At 33.6% G+C, this 21,089-nt stretch overlaps 1 protein-coding gene across 1 annotated transcript; it reads left to right on the forward strand.

Moving 5' to 3' along the window:
* Nucleotides 1–5,890: 5,890 nt before the first annotated feature.
* On the forward strand, nt 5,891–19,798 carry LOC145596596 (general transcription and DNA repair factor IIH helicase/translocase subunit XPB1-like). The gene is made up of 20 exons (XM_081652788.1): nt 5,891–6,149; nt 6,238–6,278; nt 6,373–6,451; nt 6,653–6,815; nt 6,922–7,144; nt 7,225–7,281; nt 7,653–7,796; nt 8,486–8,566; nt 11,332–11,419; nt 11,576–11,913; nt 12,019–12,094; nt 12,195–12,388; nt 13,791–13,954; nt 14,039–14,111; nt 16,090–16,203; nt 17,306–17,386; nt 17,486–17,545; nt 18,281–18,364; nt 18,758–18,900; nt 19,268–19,798. The coding sequence occupies exons 1-20, from the start codon at nt 6,137–6,139 to the stop codon at nt 19,350–19,352; spliced, it is 2,301 nt and encodes a 766-aa protein (XP_081508914.1). The 5' UTR covers nt 5,891–6,136; the 3' UTR covers nt 19,353–19,798.
* The last annotated feature ends 1,291 nt before the right edge of the window (nt 19,799–21,089 follow it).

Here is a 21,089-nt window from a genome sequence, read left to right on the forward strand (position 1 = left end):
AATATTAATGGTTGTTGGAAAAAGCAAATGGGGTGAACATTTTGGGACTAAAATTTGCCCATAAGGGACTATCAAAAGGGGGCGGAGGGAGTAATAGTCATTCGGCACTTACAATCATCCCTTAAGAGATCTAAATTCTCAATATAAGAATTAAATACCCCTAAACTAATGGCATCGCTTCTGAACTGCTCTTTGATAATTTTAGATGTCTTTGCATCGTTCTTGACGGAGCTCCATTGATGTATAGTCGCAAAAGAGATATAACTTGATTGATCATCAAGATCTGCAAATTTGTCAGACGAATCTTCTAAATCTGCACCCCTATACCAACAGACGCGCAATTCCACAAATTTAGAAGACGAATCTTCTAAATTTGTATCCCTGCACACACCAAAACCAAACAAACAAACAATACTAAACCCTACATGGAGGGACTGACAAAACCCTACATAGAGAGACTCACAAAACCCTACATGGAGGGACTGACTATAATCCCCATACTGATGGTGATCTTTATTGGCCAAAAACATTAAATTAAAGAAGAATTTGGGGCTTACCATCGACAAAAAATCAATGACAGCCCCTAAGTTTTAATATGGTGGCTAGGTTTGAAGAGAGAGAACAGAGAAAGTTTTAGGGTTTTTTGAGATAATATGCTTCTACGCTCCATTTTCTTATTTGGAAAGCTTTATGATATTTAATTCATTTCTTTCAATTAATGGACCCAATTTTATTACTTTTAAATTCTCTCTCCTCCTAATTACCTTCCACTAACCCCACTATCTCTTTATTTTATTATATTCTCCAATTTATCCTAAAACTCCGCACATGGAGAAATGGAGCAAATATTTAAAAACGGAGGGAGTAATTGATATGCTTAAAAAATAAATTATACAACAATATTTTATTTCATTAGTGTTCTTTTTACCACTTAAGGGACTGTTCTCATTGATTGAACTCAGCTGAAATGAATTGAATATTTTATAAGAGAAGGAAATTAGGAGCTGAACTAAAAATAATCGTATGAGAACAGGCCCTAAACCTTGTTCTTTTGAGCTTCTGGCAGAGAACAAAGAGGAACAAATATTATTATTATTATTATTATTATTATCTCAAAAACAAACAAAGTCATACAATCGATAAAAAATTAGTGGGAAGCCGAGATACAATTTTGGCCCCCACTCTACTAGCTATAGCAAAACCTAACCTAGTCAATATATGAGCAGCAGCACATGCCCCAATGTCTTGCGTCGTCGAGAATTTCTGAACCCGCCTTAGCAATGCAACAGCATCCTTCTCTAATTCCCTAAGTGAAGAAAAGGAGAAGGAATGAAACCATATCCAATCACCTGACAACGAGCTTCATACTTATCCCACTTACGATGAGCTGCATCAGCCACAACCCGTCCAGGATTATTAAAAATTTATTATTATTTTTATCTTTAAATATTAATTTTTATTCTAAAAAATTAATTATTGTTATTATTATTAAATATTTTTTGAGAGATATTATTATTAAATATTAATTACTATAATTATTATTATTAATTATTTATTAGTATTATTATTATTATTAAATATTAATTATTATTTTAATAATTCATTATTAATATTATTTTTAAGTAGAGAAGAGCAGTTCTAAAGAACAAGGCCTTAGTCCACTTCACCATAATAGAATAATATTTAATAAAAAAAATTCAATTCGGTGAAAACGATATCAGTTTAGTAAAAGTCAGTATCTTTGAAGAAAAATAAAATATAAAATTAGTAAAGATAATTTCACTTCAGCAAAAGTGAACAGGGCGTTATACCCGTGTTTTCTTTTTTAGTTTCTTTTAATTATTATTCTTCATCCTACTCCACTTCAATCTAATTAATGTGTTTCTGCTATTTCTCCTAAAATTGTGCCCGAAAAAAGTGAAGCATTACATTAAAATATAAAGTTTTCCTTATTTAGAAAACACAAGAAGGATTTTAATTATTCTTATTTAAGGAAACAACAACATTCAGACTCCAATTTTCCTTAACTAACACTGAATGTAGCAAGTTATTTTGCATTGGTTAGAGACCCCGATGAGACATATGAAGAGTAATACTTGGGCTCTTGGCTTAAGAATAACGAACTCATCACATTACAAACATCATGAGGAAAAATACATTTTCGTATTTGTTAGATCAAATCGAAAAGTAAGTGACAGGTCATCATAAGCCTATGACATGCGTCCCAACCCTAACACATGACAACTTGTCAAGATAGACCTTTGATAATATTGTCATCAAACCCAAGCACTACAAAACAAAGATGTGAAGCTTGAGATCCATAAAAAAAAATGTGAATATTGATTATAAGAATGGTTTAACGGTTTGCAGTTTGACGATCTAAGCCGCAAGCCGCATTAAAGTGCGGTTTGGTCCAAATTTTTTTGAAAACCGCATTAAATTGTAACTTCAGAAACTGCATCTGAACGACCCTAAGCACAAGCAAGTAGATTTAGCTTAGGGAAGGGTAAGCTCCAAGAATTAGATTTTTCCTCTCAATAATTAAAGGCAAAAGCAAACGAAACACTTTAACAACCATGTCATACTACAAATTAGCATCTCCAAACTCTTGTCGATGGAAATGAATGTTACCCCCTTTCTTTAAAGATTAATAATACGTAAGAACTCCATTAGGAATTTTGATCCTCATAATAACAATATCAATTGAATCATGATCATGATCATCATCATTGTTTTTAAGTGAAACATCAAAAGTCAATTGAACTCAACTAAAATCAATTTTACTATAAAGTTTTAACAAGGTAAACTACACACTACACCTTTAGGGTAAAACCACACCACCAATTCACAAATCACAAAGGCTAGCCACAAAACAATCTAAGGCTTAACAAGGAAAAGAAACATAATTAAGGCCATGAGTTCACTTTATTTTTGCTTGTTTTACAAAAAATTAGTTCGGATCAAATTAGATAAAAAAAGAGTTTTTACACGCTTTATCGTTTTATGTGCATTTTTTATCGCTAAATATGTTAAATTTCGTAACAGAAATAAATTTAAAAATTACATAACACATTATTATTAATGACCCAACTAGTTTTTGGCCCGAGGGATGCCCCGGGTCATTGTTTGTATATTAAAAATTATAACAAAATAAAGTGAAATACATTGATGGTTTTATAAAAATAATATCATTTGTTAAATTTTGTAAATATAATTGAACATCAAAATTCATTATTTAACATGCAGTAGTCAAAATGTTACTTCCTCCGTTTCTTTATAGTTGCAAAACTTTCCTAAAATGGAATTGTCACAATAGTTGCAACAAACTATAATTGGAAAGTATTTTATGTCAAAATTTGTACTATAACTCTTATTATAATCTCATGGTCCACTAAATAATACTCTTAACAATCTTTTTCCTCCATTTTAAGTGTTTTAAATCACATGAGACCCAATTTTCTTAAATACCGTGAAAAAGGGTGTGTTGCAAAATGGAGGAATTATATTATTGTATCAGCTTGTTTTAATTGTTAAAGGGATTTTTTTTTTATTAATCAGCTGTCATAATAAATTCTTTTGAGTAAATATATTTTGTGGTAAAAAGAAAAAACCTGTAAAATTGTTTTGTATTTTTGGGTTACATATTTTAATTAACACCTATATGAATTATGGTTGAGTAACTGAAAGAAACAAAAATAAATTTGTAATCATTTTTTTTTTTAAAAAATTTGTAATCATATTATTGTTAAAATATCCACATATAAGTTCACAATTATAATTCTAGAATTTATGAACATAAATAACTCTTTTTAATACAACTTTTCATATAAGATGTATCATTGGAGTGATGATCAAAGTTCAATTTTAATGAATATAAAGGTTATGGCTTATGGGTTCAAATATTAATGCTAATAAATAGTAAATATTTGTGAGAAAATATCTATACTAATCTATTAAAAGGCGTTTATAAAAACGTCTAAGCGCCACGTAGCCTCTTCCAAATTATGCCACGTCACTTCACCAACAATTCATGACGCCACGTCACTTCATGAACATTTGACGGCGCCATGTCACCTACCAAACATCTCCACATACCACACCATCACTAAATAAAAAAAAATGAAGATAAGAGGATTTGAACCCCAAACCACTTACAACAAAATTGACTCTTTAGCCATCTAAGCTAATTATCAAGAACATTATAATTATGAAAAAGAAATATATATAACTTTAAACCATATGGTTTAATTATTACAAAAAAAAAAACACATATTTATTTCCTACTTCAGTCTTTAATTTATTTCCTACTTCGTACTCCGCATATTAAAAAACGTTCCTAAACCTCTTATTACACATATTACTATTTAACCATCTAAGCCAATATCAACTATGTTATTTGTATAAAATTCATATAAGTGCAAACCACAAGTTCAATTAAAAAATAAAAAAATTATATTTAAAGAATAACTCAATTTTGTTTTGACAATGACAATTGCAGTTTTGAAAAGCCTTCTAAAAAATTTATTGATTGTACGTCTACAACAGTATCAACTCGGGGCAACGCCCGGGGTCACTTACTAGTTAGTAATTAATATAGGTGACATGGTGACACGTGGCAAGATTGACGACACATGGCAAGATTACAATCTTTGCCATGAGTTTTACTATATATATTGATTGATTGATGTATTGATGTACTCGTATAAGATATCATACATTCATACACATAAGGTAAATATTTGTTCAAATCAATTCAGATTAGACCAGATAAGATAATAAAAAATAAAGTAATAATTCTTGTGTATGATGGTCTTACGTTAACATTATATAAGACGGATAATGTGAGGGTAACTTTGATTATTTTTATGGTAGCTTTAATCTCTTGTAATGTAAATTTTAATTTGTAATAGCTAGATTGTATTTTAATATATAATTTCTAATCAATAAATTTTAAGCATTTTTTAAAGATAAAGCATATACGTAGTATATCTTAGGAAAATTGTAAGTTTTCTAGTATATATATACGGGTACATAAAGTATTGTGTAGAACGGACTCACGTGAGTCCGGTCATACAAACAGAAAAAAAATAATTTTTTTTGTCAAAAAATAGATGATAATAGTCAGATAATAGATTATAAATATCAAATATTAGGTTATAAGTGTCAGAAATTAGATAATATTGATCAGGTAATAGATTATAATTATCAGGTATTAGATTATAATTGTCAGATATTAGATCTTAATTGTCAGAAATTAGATTATAATGGTCAGATATTAGATTATGAATATAAAAAATTAGGTTATGATTATTAGAAATTAGGTTATATATATCAGTTATTTACAAAGAGAGAAGCAAGATTGATGCTGGTGAATGATGACCAACAAAATAAACAAGTGTGGCGTACCAAAGGTATCACAGATGCTGATAAGACTGTGTCTAATGAAGGGAAAGCTGGCAGGAATACAGAGGGTAATAACGTAGTTGTGCTTATATGTGTGAATTTTGATAAGGGCAGCTCTGCTCAAGTGATTGTAGGTGACAAAGATGCTGATAAGAGTACTATGTTACAAAGGTTTGATGCTGGTGCTTCTTTTACTTCTAAGCCCTCTAAAAATTCAGCTGTCGGCAGTGAGTAGGTCGGAAATGGCGGCATCATCGCCGACATGGAGGAGGGAGTGGCTGATTCTGGGTTGTGCGTGGCCGCAGGGGTTGCGGTTTGTGATAAAAGGGGATGCGTTATAAATCGGACTCACGTGAAACGGATTCATATAAAACCTTCTGTCCTTCTCATAAGGATATCTTTAAAGTGTCTTTGAAATTTCGTCAAAAGGAAAAAAAAAAAGTGTCTTTGAAATAAAGTGACTAATTAAGGCATAAGCAAATAAAATCACACAAGACACTACAACACCCCCAAAACAAAAAACAAACCACTCTCAACGAAAGCAAAGCAAAGCAAAGCAAAATTAAACAATTCTCCAACCACAAGGACTGACGGACCTAAAGCTCACCGAAGAAAACACTAGTAGATCTTCCCAGCACCACCTGAAAGTAACAGAGGCCGCTTGCGCTGCCACGTTATCCACTTTCCTGCCGACTACCGAACAACAGAAGGAAGCACCGTTTGCAGTCAGATTATGGGAATTCATGGTACTGTATGATTTATGTTCTTCATTTTTTTTATTCTCTAATTTTCGATTCCAACCATTACTGATTTCAATTTTATTTGTTGTATTAGGGGAAAAGAGTCGACCTGGAAAAAAGCACAAATCATCTAAGGTTCTTCCCCAATTCATTTTATTGATTTAATTTATATTATTTCGTAAATGGGGTTTTTGAATTTTATCTGTTTTTTTTTGTATTGTTTTGATAGGATGATCATCATAGAATGACTGAAGATGGCAATGCTTACTTTGCCGCCGAAGATTATGACGACGATCACAATCCCGAAGGTGGGTTTTCATTTCCTTGTTTGATTTTTATATTGTTTCAATTTCAATATTTATATCGGCAACAATTGGTATAATGTAAGCATATAACTTCCAGCAAAAGTTAGAATTTTAGGATGAATGTGAATTGTATATTAATGATATCATGAGGTGGGTTTTTGTCATTCGTTATTGAAATGTTTAAAATTGGTTGAAATTATGAAGGTGAACCTAAGAAGAGAGACTTCACCAAGCTGGAACTCAAACCTGATCATTTAAATCGCCCCCTGTGGGCTTGTGCCGACGGACGGATATTTCTTGAAACGTTCTCGCCTTTGTATAAGCAAGCTTACGATTTCCTCATCGCAATTGCCGAACCAGTTTGCAGGTATGCCATTCATCTGTTTGTAGTGATTTTTTTTTACCTTTTAACTTCCTAGGTAGTAACATTCACCTGCAAAATATGACTTGCTATTGATTTTGCTTGTTCTCAGGCCAGAATCTATGCACGAGTACAACTTGACACCGCACTCATTGTATGCTGCTGTTTCTGTTGGTCTAGAAACAGAAACAATCATAACAGTCCTAAATAAGTTGTCCAAGACTAAGCTCCCCAAAGAAATGATTGACTTTATACATGGGTCCACTGCAAATTATGGTAAAGTCAAGCTTGTGCTAAAGAAGAATCGGTACTTTATCGAATCTCCATTTCCAGAGGTATGCTATCTATTGAAATCGCATGATCCATTTTGTGTTTGCTTATCCTATATCTTATACTAGTTTTGTGGCTTGTGTAGGTACTGAAAAAATTACTCAAAGATGAAGTTATTGGCAAGGCTAGGATTTCTACAGAGGTATGAATCCTTCATTTAGTCAGTTAATTTTTACATGTTGATGTCTTGTTTGTTGGGTATTCATTTAAAACTTTCCTAAATACTTCCTATAATTCAAGTCCTTCAATGGAGGCTCATGTTGGAGGGTGGTGGTGTTTTTGCTCTTAATTAGATGTTGAATCTGGTTTGTCTTATGTCTTGCTTTACATAGTTGTTTAAAGTAGTTCCAATTGTGATATCAATGAAAAAGAATATGGAATTAGTTGCAATATTTTGCAAAAATGTTTGAGATGGTCTTGCTGCCTCCCTAGAACTGGTGAAGGTGAAATTCGTTATTATGATGTATACCTCTTACTTCACTAAACAGTGCATTATGTGGTTTTCCTTTATAGGTTGCTCAAGGAGCAGATGGATTTACGGTCAGTAAATCATTGAGTGAGATGGGAGGTGGTCATGATGATTTGCTTACTGAAGCTGAGTTAGCAGCTGCAGCTGAGGAGAAAGATACTCATGCATTTGAAATTGACCCTGCTCAGGTAAACTGTAATAGTAATTAATTAATTGGATTTTTATCATAACATAATGCTTCCCTTTGATATTTTTTGTTTCTTCATTTTCTCTCCTTTCTATAAATGGTTCATATTTTGAGACAAACTATGTTGTATGGAAAAACAAGCCCTCCTTTGGTATATCACCCTCCATTGCTGCTCCCTCCCTTAAATCTTCCCTTTTGTGTACTTGCTAATGCAAATAACTCGATTCTTATATACCTTAATTTCCCTATTTGCATTTGCTTCTTAGCTACATTAAGATAATACTGTAGCAAGTTGGGATAATATTGGGTTCGGGATTTCAAAGCTGGTTGTTCTGTACTTAATTCACTGTACACTATTTCCTCAAAAATTGCACTTAAAAGATTGTTGTACCAAACAGATAAACTTATACATTTAGAAGAATTGTTGCTAGAATTGCTAGTTTTGCCGAAAAGCCAATTGTTCCTTTTAATGTAACAATTAGATTGGACTTCATTGTTACATACTAAAATGCTAGAATTGCAGTTATTTAACTATTAGAAAAATTGTTGCTAGGATTGCAGTTATGTAACTATTAGAAAAATTGTTGCTAGAATTGCAGTTATGTTAGTCTGTCATAACTACATACTGATATGTGATGTCTGGATTTGTTATATTTCTGTTGATTTTCATTATCTGGACTTTTTTTATAGGTTGAAAATGTGAAGCAACGATGCTTGCCAAATGCTCTTAATTATCCAATGTTGGAGGAATATGATTTCAGAAATGATACGGTGAGTCATTTGAACATAAGACTATTTCTATTTTATTTATACTAGGGTGTTTTGTGCGCGCTTCGCGCGTATTGCTAGTTGGAATTTTAAGGTGTGATTATTGTTTAAAAGTGTGGCAATGTAGGGGTTTTTCTTTTTTATTTTTCAAATATATAATGAGTCTGAAAAGAAATTTTTGTTCGGGTGCTTGTTACATATGTCTAGAGGATTATTGAGCATGGTTATTGTTTTAAAAAATTGATAATAATGGTTTTGGTAAGGGAAATAAATGAAGTGTATTTTATTAAGAAACTAATTTTCATGACACAATATTTAGTACCTGAACATCTTGGTATAAAAGACTAAGGGCCTGTTCACATTTACTTAATTTCAGTTCAGTTCAGTTCAGCTCCAATCAGTTCAGTTCAGTTCCAATCAGTTTAGTTCAGCTCTTAATTTCCCTCTTACATAAAATATTCATTTCAGCTCAATTCAGTTCAGCTCCAATCAGTTCAGTTCAGTTCAGCTTAGTTCAGTAAATATGAACAGGCCCTAAGCTGTTTCTCTATCACTCTCCTTTTTTCTTTCTCTCTCTCTCTCTTTTTTTTTTTTTTTTTTTTTTTTTTTTTTTTTTTTTTTTTTTGCCATCCTAAGATAATTGTCTTAATTTTCTTTCTTAAGCTAATTTACCTAATTACCCTATTTTTCTTAAGTGATCTATTGATTTGTGCCCATATTGATTACGGCTATTATGATAATATAATATGAGTATGAATTCTTCAATCTTCAATTACCAATCATATGATCTGAAATTTTTTAGTACTGTTCTTTAATGCGGTAAGTTTTGGGTTTTGGGTTTTTTTATTGGTGTGTGAATCCATGTTCTTAATGGATGGTAAAATCATACACATAAATGCGTGTTGCTTATTGAGTTTTATAGCCAAAGTGCATAGCAATATCATCATAAACATGACATTGAAAACAGTAGTGTAACTTCAAGTATTATATCAATGTAAAAAGAAACCCAAAATGAATTTCCTTCCAAACTATCAAATCAAAACTATAAGTAAACATAGACCGATTCACCACACCTTCTTCCACCTCCGACATCACCTCCTCCGCCGCCGCAACAACCACCACCACCACTACTCTTCTGCAACTCTTCGATCGATCTTCATCCAAACCCCAACGAATCAGCCTCTCTTCCCCTTAACAATGGAGGTCGAAGTCAAGCTCAGACTCCCTGATTCAGCCGCACACCAATCTCTCTCCTCCGTCCTCGCCCCGTTTCTCCGGCGAACCCACTTTCAGCACAACGTCTTCTTCGACGGCGCCAATTCCGAGCTCTAAGAAATCTGTAGAGAGAGAACATGAAATAAGAGAGAGAGTGAGAGGGGAAAGTGAAGAAATTGGGACCAAAGTGCTCAGAAGATCAATCCATCAAATACCAATAGCACAACATGCATTCATAAATTCCCAAAAATTTCAGGACAAAAACCCGATTATATACAATTTATCAAATACCAATAGCACAACATGCATTCATAATAATTACAATCAAACATTTTCACAAAAAAAAAAGACCATATATAAATTAATAACAAGAATTCAAAGAGGAATTTCATCGAATACCTTGTATGCAACACTCTTTGAGACAATTCCGGCCACACCCACCAACAATCCGAGAAGACCCATCAACCTCCTCCTTCAATTCTGATAATTCGAAACAATCGTCACTTCAAAGGAAAAATCGGAGTAAGCTTCAATGGAAGACTGAAAGTGGTAGGAAAATAGAAGAGGAAAGAGAAAGAGAGTAGGAAGAGAGAGAACGGGGAGTATGCTTCAATGGAATCAAACAAGAAAATTTAGAGGCTGAGAGTAAATCAGGGAAAAAGAAAAATGAGGAGAGAGACTGAAAAGTAAAGAGGAGAGAGACCACCCATGTGCACATGTAAATTAATTAGAGGGTAAAATAGTTCGACCACTGTAGATAAGGAATTTCTAGGCTAAAATATAGGGGTAATTTCGCCTTCGCACTGTTCATAAGTATTCCAACCTTTGAGCAATTCTAATTTGTGCTCCCTCGCTTTTATAGGGTAGGGATATACATAAGACCCTTCTCCAAAGTTTTTGTTAAGCTGACATGGGAGCATCATTCTCTCATTTAGGTTGTCAATGGATTAAGGTTCCTTTTCATATCATTGGGTAATTACTTGAGTGTGAATGAGATCAATTGGGTAGTTTTTCATGTACTAGTGGCTCTAATAGCTTTGCACTTGGCTTTGAGCATGACTGGTCTTGATGCAGTTTGGAGGGTTGTAATTTGATTAAAGAAATTGGGAACATCATATAGTTTATTGGGGCTTAAGAATTATAATGGGATACTTAGAATTCACATAAAGTTGTAGATGGTAGGTTGTTGTGCAAGTTTCAGCCTTGAATAAGGAATTCCCTTTCTTCATTTATGATTTGAAGGTGAGCTTGAGAGCTTTGGAGTGAGTGGTCTTATCTGCAATTCAAATGATAATAGAAGAAGGTGAAAATAGCACTTAAAGCAGTAGGACAAAGTCTTTTCTATTCAATGTGATAACAGAATTAGCAATTCCTTAAATTTGGAAGCAAAATCTCAAAAGTGTAGCCCAAAGTAACCTTCCCTTTGGTTCTTATTTTGTGCCACATATGTATAGTTAGTAGAAATGGTCAGCCTATAGTTACCTTGTGCTCAGTATTGTGTAGATTTGGACTTAATTTACCACAATTATCTAATACTCTGTTGAAAATTGCAGGTCAATCCTGATCTCGACATGGAGTTGAAGCCTCTCGCACAACCACGACCCTACCAGGAAAAGAGTCTCAGTAAAATGTTTGGGAATGGTAAAGCCTTTGTGGTTTGTGTGCTTATGATATAGAGATGGATGATGAGGTCTAGATCGATATCTTGCAGTTGGGGTTTATCTGTTTTATTTCAGGTTGATTTTGTTTTTAATTTGTCAAACACTTATAAAATGTGTTTTATGCTATAATTTATAGGTAGAGCAAGATCTGGTATCATTGTGTTGCCATGTGGTGCTGGAAAGTCTCTAGTTGGTGTTTCGGCAGCATGCCGTATAAAGAAGAGCTGCCTTTGTCTGGCCACAAATGCTGTATCAGTGGACCAATGGGCATTTCAGTTCAAACTTTGGTCCACTATAAGAGACGAGCACATATGCCGTTTCACTTCTGACAGTAAAGAGAGGTTCCGTGGGAATGTTGGAGTAGTTGTGACAACATACAACATGGTTGCTTTTGGTGGTAAACGTTCTGAAGAATCTGAGAAGATTATTGAAGAAATAAGAAATAGAGAATGGGGATTACTTCTCATGGATGAGGTAATTATTTGTGTTGAAGGACCTTGGACATTTTAGTGTGATAATGTCCTTGAAGTTGAAGGGAAACATGTCTAACTTCCCCTTTTTTTATTTGATGTTGCATAGGTGCATGTTGTTCCTGCTCACATGTTTCGGAAAGTTATCAGCATTACAAAATCGCATTGCAAACTTGGGCTTACTGGTATTTACTTTTGCTACGATTTTATTCAGGCAATTTATGTGTTGAGTCTATTTGTCGACCATATATAGTTTAATTAGTGACACTTGTTGTTTTTGAACAGCTACACTTGTGAGAGAGGATGAGAGAATTACTGATCTGAACTTCCTTATCGGTCCCAAACTGTACGAAGCCAATTGGTTGGATTTGGTTAAGGGTGGCTTCATTGCAAATGTACAGTGTGCTGAAGTTTGGTGCCCAATGACAAAGGAGTTCTTTACTGAATATTTGAAGAAAGAAAATTCCAAGAAAAAGCAGGTATGTGAGATTGTTTTACTTATTGACTGTCGGTGTTTTGTAGAGATTCATTTTTTGTTATTTTCCCACTATTGTTCTTTCGACTTGATTCTGGATTCCTAAGACTGGTATTGCTTTCCACTATTGTGTAAACTATTGTTAACTTACGTTCTCTTTAACCTGAGTTTCGGTAGTGGTTCTTTTTTCTCATTGGCTCCATAGCTTTTTTTATCTCAGAGGTAACTACTGATAATAGATAACTGGGGAAGAGGGAACCATTTTACCATTACCTCACAACTCCTTTACATAAATTAAAGTTGCACCGTGGTCTCGATGATAAAAGTATACTCTCCATTAAGGTCGGTGGAATTGCACTCGTCAGTGAGTGACCATCAATTCAAATCGTGGATTACTATCAATTCAAATCAGGGCTGACACTTGAGAGTAGATTTAGGAACTATACTTTGTTTATTACATTAGTCAATGCATCAGGTTTAACTGTCAAATTTGAGGAACTTTATTTTACAGTCAGTTATACTATCTTGTGTTTAATTTGTGATAAGAAAGGCAGCTCAACCTTTCCCTTATCCTCTATCTCATTTTTGATTACAAGAAGCAAAAGTACTTGAAGAAAAGGAAATCGAAGGAAAGTGTATCTTCTAAAATATAGGAATTCTAAAAGAACAAGTAAATACTATATAACTGAAAACATCAAATTCTTGTAAGCAAGAATTATAAGCAATTATAAGCATAAATATTTCTTAAAAAATAAAGGAGGGTAATAGTAATTCTCAGTGTTACCTAATTAGCCAGTTTGGTATTCGGTGTGGGTTCACAATTAAAGCACTAGATCTGGCAATAGCAAAAGACCCCCTCATAAATTGGGCCAGAAACTTCCAATTTGCTAGTAAAATTCGCCTTTTTTCTGTTCACGGTTTTCGAGGGGTGGGTAGAATTTGGTTGCACGGGTTATCCTTGTACTTTTTTAACAAATAATGAATAGCTTAATGTAAACTTCACTTGTATTGGTAGATTAAGTGTAGAGCTATTTTTTCCTGAATAAGTTAAAAGTATATAACTAATGTTGTACATTTTACAATCATAAATCTCCTGTCTTGTATGTGCTCCACTCATTATAATGCTGCATGTTCCTGGCAGCTCTGCTCTAGTGCTCTCCCTCAACTTAATATTTGGTTTACTTTCCCAGTCCCCCCTTTTTCTTTGAAATCATATCTTTCTCGGTCCCTTGACTCCCTCCACTTGCTTTCTTTGAAGAAAAGAAAATTGAAAGAATAGTAGTATTACTATTGCAAGATACAAATTCTGCTGTATAACATACCTCTGTGTGTGTATTTCTAGTTACTTACCCTGCTTTAATTATTTTGATGATTCAGTCTTTAATTACTATTTGGAATGATTTCAGGCATTGTACGTGATGAACCCTAACAAGTTTAGAGCATGTGAATTCCTAATTCGATTTCACGAGCGGGAGCGTGGTGACAAAATAATTGTTTTCGCTGATAATCTATTTGCTCTCACCGAGTATGCAATGAAGCTTAGGAAACCTATGATTTATGGTGCTACCAGGTATTGCTGGTCACTTGTACAAATGCATTTTGTCTACTTTGGTGATCTCCTAGTTGTGCTTACGTTTATTTGTTTATTTGGAAGCCATGTTGAGAGGACAAAGATTTTAGAGGCCTTCAAAACTTCCAAAGATGTGAACACAATATTTCTCTCTAAGGTATGAAGCATAAATTCTAATTATTTAATCTTATTTAGATGATTCTCATTACATCATAGATACTGTGTACACTTTATGATACATTTTTTTATAGTATACTTGTATTAAGGCATGTAGTATAGACCTTTGGCTTTTGTAAGGTGGTTATGCATTTCTACATATAATTTATGATGTTATCTTTTCCTCATCATATTAATATGCTGTTATTCCAATTGCATGCATTCTCATGTTCGAATTTAATTCTAATTTTCTTAACAAAATACATTGTTATCATTTGTGTATGGAGACGAAAACGATAATTTAGCCTTAGCTACAATGTCTGTAAACATGGATGACATTAAATGAAAAAGAAAATTTTGTAAATGGAAGGGGTTAATGAAATAAGTCGCAAAAATAAAGAGAAGGGTAGTTGGAGGGAGGCAGTTACTTTAGTTAACAAAGGGACTGATAAAGAAATCTTAATTTATTGATGGAAAAAATGTAAAGTGTTTGGGTACCAAACAAAATAACATGTTAGTTAAAACACTTGTTGGTTAGTTTTCAGCAAAATTAGATGTTGCTTTTCTTGTGTATCCATCATAAAAATGTTTGCCAATTTCACTTAATTTTTGGGAAAGAAATATCCTGTCAATAAAATTGAGGTGGTTTATTTATGTGGATTTTAAAATTCTTCCATCAATCCGACCAAGTAATAACAAATACAAGTATAAGTATCTTAAAATCTTGGTTTTCTTTTTAGTTTGGAAACTTCACTATCGGTGAAATCATAAATTACTATCTTGCATAGTAGACCAAAATGTGAAAATATTGCTCAAGATAATCCCTATTCCCCATATGTCTTTCTGCTACTCTGTGTACCTTTGCAGGAGAAAATACATTAGATGAGATCAAATTACATAAATATATGCTCAAATATATTTGATACGCAATTGGGAAAGCATCGATGGATAGGGAATCTTTCTGGGTGTAATTGAGGATAGTCTGATAAACCTTTGAGATCATAAGGAATGATGATTGCCAGTTGCAAAAAGGGGAGTTGCAATAAGATCGTTGTGTCATTTTTATAGAAAGGAAGGCTTGATTTTTTTATACATCTTTGAATGTGAAAGAAACTGTTTCTTTTGCGCACAGTATATTCTTCAATTATGTGATATCAGATGTGTAACAATAATTTGGAGAAGTAGAAGAATTTGTAGTTCATCCAACTCTCTTAAGTGACAATCTGTGACACTTCTGTTTTAAGAGTTGATTTAGAATGGGACTATAATTAATTAAATGTAAGGTGAGAAATGTGCAAGAAAGGCTTATGATTTGTGGCTTTAGAGAAGTACAAGAATTTGTAGTTCATCCAACTCCTTTCTATTGCAGCCCAAACAAAATTCTACTACACTTTTTAATCATCTTGTCTCCACCGAATGAAAATTGGCGAGACTTGTTTTAAGAATTGATTTTTTAGATGGGACTATAATTGGCTAAAGGTTGGTGAGAAAAGTTTAAGAGTGGCTTAATTTTTGTGGCTTTATAATTTCGTAACTAACTTAAAGTATCAGATCTGTGTCATTTAGATGAAGAGATTCATTGTATTAGGCTTTTTTGCTAGCTGGTTGAATTTAAGCTGGCATTATAATATTTATTTTTCTTGTTTGGATTGGTTTTCTTGACAAAATTGTAGTGTGCTGCGTAACTTTGCCTTGTGCATGCATGAGAATGGTAATTTAGGTGGTACTTTATGACCTACTTATTTGTGGTGCTATTTTCCCCCCAATATTCTTATCTTAATAATTAAGATACATTTACTGATTGTATTAAGTGGTATTTTATGACTGCATGATGCACCATCTCCAATTCATTGGTGCTGTTTTGAGGGCTATTTGGATCTCTTCTCCTGTGATTCGTTTTATTTACTGCCAATGATATATTTGTGCTGTTACATTATTTAATACATTAGAAGCTAATATTTTGTTCCTGTGATGCTCAGGTTGGTGATAATTCAATCGATATACCGGAAGCAAATGTGATAATTCAGATTTCATCACATGCTGGTTCAAGGCGTCAAGAAGCTCAACGTCTCGGTCGTATTCTTAGAGCAAAGGTGTGTGCTTTCTCCTGATTGTGTCACCAAAATTTCCTTTTCATGGTATAGATACTGTTTGTGTGGGAATTGTATTACTTGTGTTCATGAAGTACAAAGGGAAAACACTCAGGTTGTACAGCCTGAAGAGGGTGCTTCAATTATATGTTACTGTTCTTTTTTTTTATACCCCTTATTGATGTGAAGGGGAAAAAAAATGTAATTTGTTAAACTATCCGAGGTATGCCCCAGGTTACTGAAATGAAATACAGGGACATTTCTTACTTTGCTAAGCCTACAAAAACAAGAACTTGCTCTAAGAGCAATAGTAGTCTGAGCAACCTTATTTTGATCTTGCACCTGCTTCGAAATCCCATTATTCTTGCTTAGCAAAAGTGAGCCAGTAATATCTGCTAGACTGCTAGTGAAAACACACTGGTTTCTGTTTCTTGCACTAAAGAATTTATTTTTATTTGTAAGATTTGGGCCAGGGTGAAACTGTACCCTTAGCAAACATGGATCCGCCCCTGCTGGATACTGAGCAGAACAGCAAAAATTCAATGTCATTGTTAGTATATTAGACTATAGGCTCATGGGACTTAGTCTCTAAGAACACAAGGACACCTATATGATACGGTATATTTTATATTTGGATTTTTGTCATGTTCAACATCCAAATAATTAACTGAAATTGTTGCCCAGGTCTCAGAATTCAATATTATATTAGCACTGGGAAAATGCTTTTTCTAGTTCTGGTTTCTCTACAACTAGTAAAGAAGGTTGAAGACTAGTTTGACTGCTAGCAATTTGGCCATATCTGTATACTTTTTCTTACCTGGGTTCATATCAATACAGTTATGTGGATTACTTTTAAAGGATTTTATTTATTTATTTATTATTATTATTATTATTATTATTTTTTTATTTCACTATTTTCCATCTCATTGTCTTGTGCTGTAAGAACTATGAATTGGAAAATTAGTTAGCTGCTATCTATTATTATTTTTTGGTTAAATAGCTGCTGTCTATTCACTTGACCATTATCTCTCTCTAGCTCTTCACCCCCCCTCCCCCCTCTTATTCTTCTTTATTTTTTTTAATAATTTTTTTTTTTAATTGATAGGGTCGGCTTGAAGACAGGATGGCTGGGGGTAAGGAAGAGTATAATGCCTTTTTCTATTCACTTGTATCTACTGACACACAGGTACTGTGCATGTGATTGGTAAAACAACTTTTTTTGGGACATTCTATTCACTTCAATGATATTTTTATATTCTTTCTCAATATTCTTTCTTAAATGTAGGAGATGTATTACTCAACTAAAAGGCAGCAGTTTTTGATTGACCAAGGTTACAGCTTTAAGGTACAATCTTGTATTTTTCTGGATTCTGGTTAGATCTTTGCAGTTGACATATGGTGCTCTTTAGTGATCATATGAAGGTGTTTTTGATGTTTATTAGCTGTCATTACTCTCATAGTCTCATTAGATAGTCTGATGTTTAAAGAGTAAAGCAAGTAGCAAACAGCTGCTGGCTGCAGTTATGCTGTTTTATCCTTTTTCTTTTAATAAGTTACTATAAATGGATTTAACATTTTATTTATTGATTTTGCTTGTCATTGTGGTTCAGAATAAGGTAGAAAAATGTTTTATGATGGTGTAGCTTCAATTCATTTTAATGTTTGACTGGCATCTAGTCTGAAATCAGCCTTGACAATTGACTAGACTCTTTCTCTGTCTTTTTTATTCTTTACTTAATTTACTTTGAGAAATGAAACTATTCTGGAATTGAGGTCATATTTGTTTTCTGGCGCAACTTGGATACTTGCGTGTTCTTTTTGGATCTTGCTGGTTTTCTGTTCTTTATAGGCTGATTGGAAACAAGTTTTACTCAAATTAGTTTGTATGCTGCTAGTTATTGGTATATGTGCCATGTAGCGTATATAAATTTTTACTAGAATAACCACTTTCCACTATGAAGAATTGTTTTTTCTGCTTGAATATGGCTCTTTTAATCTGCAGCCTCTTGCTATCATCCAAATGAGTTTAATGCTATACAAATGTATTCAGTGGTATGATGATGGCTCATTTCTGCTACAGGTAATTACAAGTTTACCTCCTCCTGATTGCGGGTCAGAACTCAGCTATAGCTCGGTTCAGGAGCAGATAGATCTCCTGAGGAAGGTATACTATCAACATCTGTCTGCATTCTTTATTTTTTCCTCCTCCAGAAAAATGTTATCTGTCTATTCCTCCTTGACTCAAATCAAGAATATCTATTTTTAACTGTTATTACATTAGCGTTAAGTTTTAGTGATGAAACTGATGCTCCTTTGATAAGAATAAGATAGTTGCCACCGGAAAAAGCCAAAAAGGTGGTTGATGCTGTATTACTTTGATTTGATGCTGTATATCTAATAGAGAGCGTGCTTTAACTGCTCTTGCTTAGGCCACCTGTCCCGTCGGTCTTTGTAATGGAAGTCACATTCTTTACAAGCTTAGTTTGGTGGTACACCACACAAGATGCTGCTGAAAAGAGAATCTTTTATAGTGTCTGATTTCATGTTCTGGTGACAGGTGCTGACTGCTGGGGATGATGCTGTTGGTCTGGAGATGTTGGAAGAAGATGCTGATGAGGTAGCCCTTATGAAAGCACGTCGCACCTCAGGATCTATGAGTGTCATGTCGGGTGCTAATGGGATGGTTTACATGGAGTACAAGTAAGATATCTGGCTTTTGAAGGCCATGCTTATTAACCATTCTTAGGCTGAAGAAATTTGCATATGTTCTCTGCAATTTGCTTGTTGCTTGACATTAGGCTTGTAGTCAACCATTCCGCTATTATTGATGAATACATATACGAGATCCTATTCCTCTTTAAGATCAGCATTCCTATGCTTTTAGGTCCCCACCCCCCTCCGGGCAGGCAGTCTGCTAGTTATTATTATTGCATCCATGTTCATTGTGATTTGGCATCTGGTTTCTATAAATTAAACAAAATCTTAACCCCAGAGGTTAATGCATGCATGTAACTTGAGATATACTGTTGGCTTGCCCTGACTTATATGCCAACCATTTACTGTGCAGTACTGGACATAAGAGAGGACATGTGAAGAGCAAGCCCAAGGATCCATCCAAACGGCATTATCTTTTCAAGAAGCGCTTCACATAGAGAATTCCTGCCCATAGTCTTACATGATGGTTGAGCAGCTGAAAAGTTCTGGATTTGTTGATTAAAGCTGAAGCTCATTGTTACCAAGCAGTACATATTTCATACGAAGATGAGCTCTTTCGCCTCTTTGCTGTACAATCCCCTAAAGAAAAAAATTATTTGCACTGGGGGTTAGAGAAGCTTTTCTGTCACTTCATTTCAGAACACCAGCCATGAACAGATTGTTAATCTGAAGGCATATGCAATAGTAAAGAACCTGTTCAAAACTCATTTGCAAGGAATAGATCAATTCAAAAGTGTATTAGAATTTTGTAGATCAAATCGTTATCCACATGTAACACACTTTATACTTTACAATTGCAACTAACATTTGTGTATAGGCCCAACTTTGCCTCTGCTTTAAGCAAATATGGAAAAATTACCTCAGTCAGCTTCCATTTTATTCATCTTATTGTATTTTTATTTACTATTATTAATTTATTATCATTTTTTGGAGTTATATGCTTCATTCTTTCATCAATGTTTAAGTGTAGAACTCGGGTATCAATATAATCCAACTATTATCTACTCTCTTTCCAATTTCGCAGCAACGAAAATGATAATATTATTAGTTGTCGATTGCAGATGTAATTTTGTCGGGTTAGGGTGCTTTATTTTTATTATTTTTTTTCACCCTAAAAAAGTTTATGCTTAATAAGTTTTAAGATAATTTTAAATAACTTTCATTTTGGTCTTTCCCTCAAAAAAACTTTCATTTTGGTCTAATAAATTCAAATTAGGTCTAATAAATTTCAATGAGGTCAAATAAATCTCAATTAGGTTATAAGGGAAATGACACCTTTTCCAAAATCACCTTAATTAAACCATTATATGAATAGTTCTTATCGTAACGATTATAATAAAATCACACATAAAGTTAAAGCGAGTTAAATAAAAAAGAACTGAAAAGTAAATTTTTTACGGGTTTCAAAAAAAAAAAAAAAATACTCCCTCCGTCCCCTTTTGATAGTCCCTTATGGACAAATTTTAGTCCCTAAATGTTCACCCCATTTGCTTTTTCCAACAACCATTAATATTAAAATTTTACCAAAATTTCCTCCAATTTGCAACAATATTTGTGCAAATTTAACTTTCCTATGTAAATTTTGTTTTCCCAGGTAATTTTATTACTTTCTCTCTCTACTTTTTTGCATACCCAATGTCAATTTACTTTTTCAATGTACTTTAACTATTCTTATTTTGTGTTTATTAATTCCCGTGTAAAATGCCCATAAGGGACTATCAAAAGGGGACGGAGGGAGTAAATTTTTTTACAGAGTACTCCCTCAGTCCCTCCGTTTTTAAATACTTGCTCCATTTTCCCATGCGCGGAGTTCTAGGAGAAATTGGAGAAAGTAATAAGTTATGGAGGTAGTGGGGTAGTCGAGAGAATAAAAAATTGTAAAAAGCAAAAGTAGTGGAAGAATAGGAGGAGAAAGAGTATTATATTGGGTCCACTAAGAGCAACTCCAATGGTTGTAGCTAGGGACTTGCTTGCAATTTCAATAATTCCCTAGCTACTAGCTAGACCATTGGAGCTTAAAAACACAATTAGTTTGGCTGCCAAGCTAATTTGCTTGAGAATAAAACTTGCCAAAATAAATTGGTTATTCCACCAATTAAGCCTTTCTCATGCAATTTGTATCCAACGATATTTGGTAAATATATTTTACAACATCTATTTTCCATTTGCTACCT

Source organism: Chenopodium album, chromosome 20 (genome assembly GCF_948465745.1).
Source record: "Chenopodium album chromosome 20, dcCheAlbu1.1, whole genome shotgun sequence".
Taxonomy (NCBI): Eukaryota; Viridiplantae; Streptophyta; class Magnoliopsida; order Caryophyllales; family Amaranthaceae; genus Chenopodium; species Chenopodium album.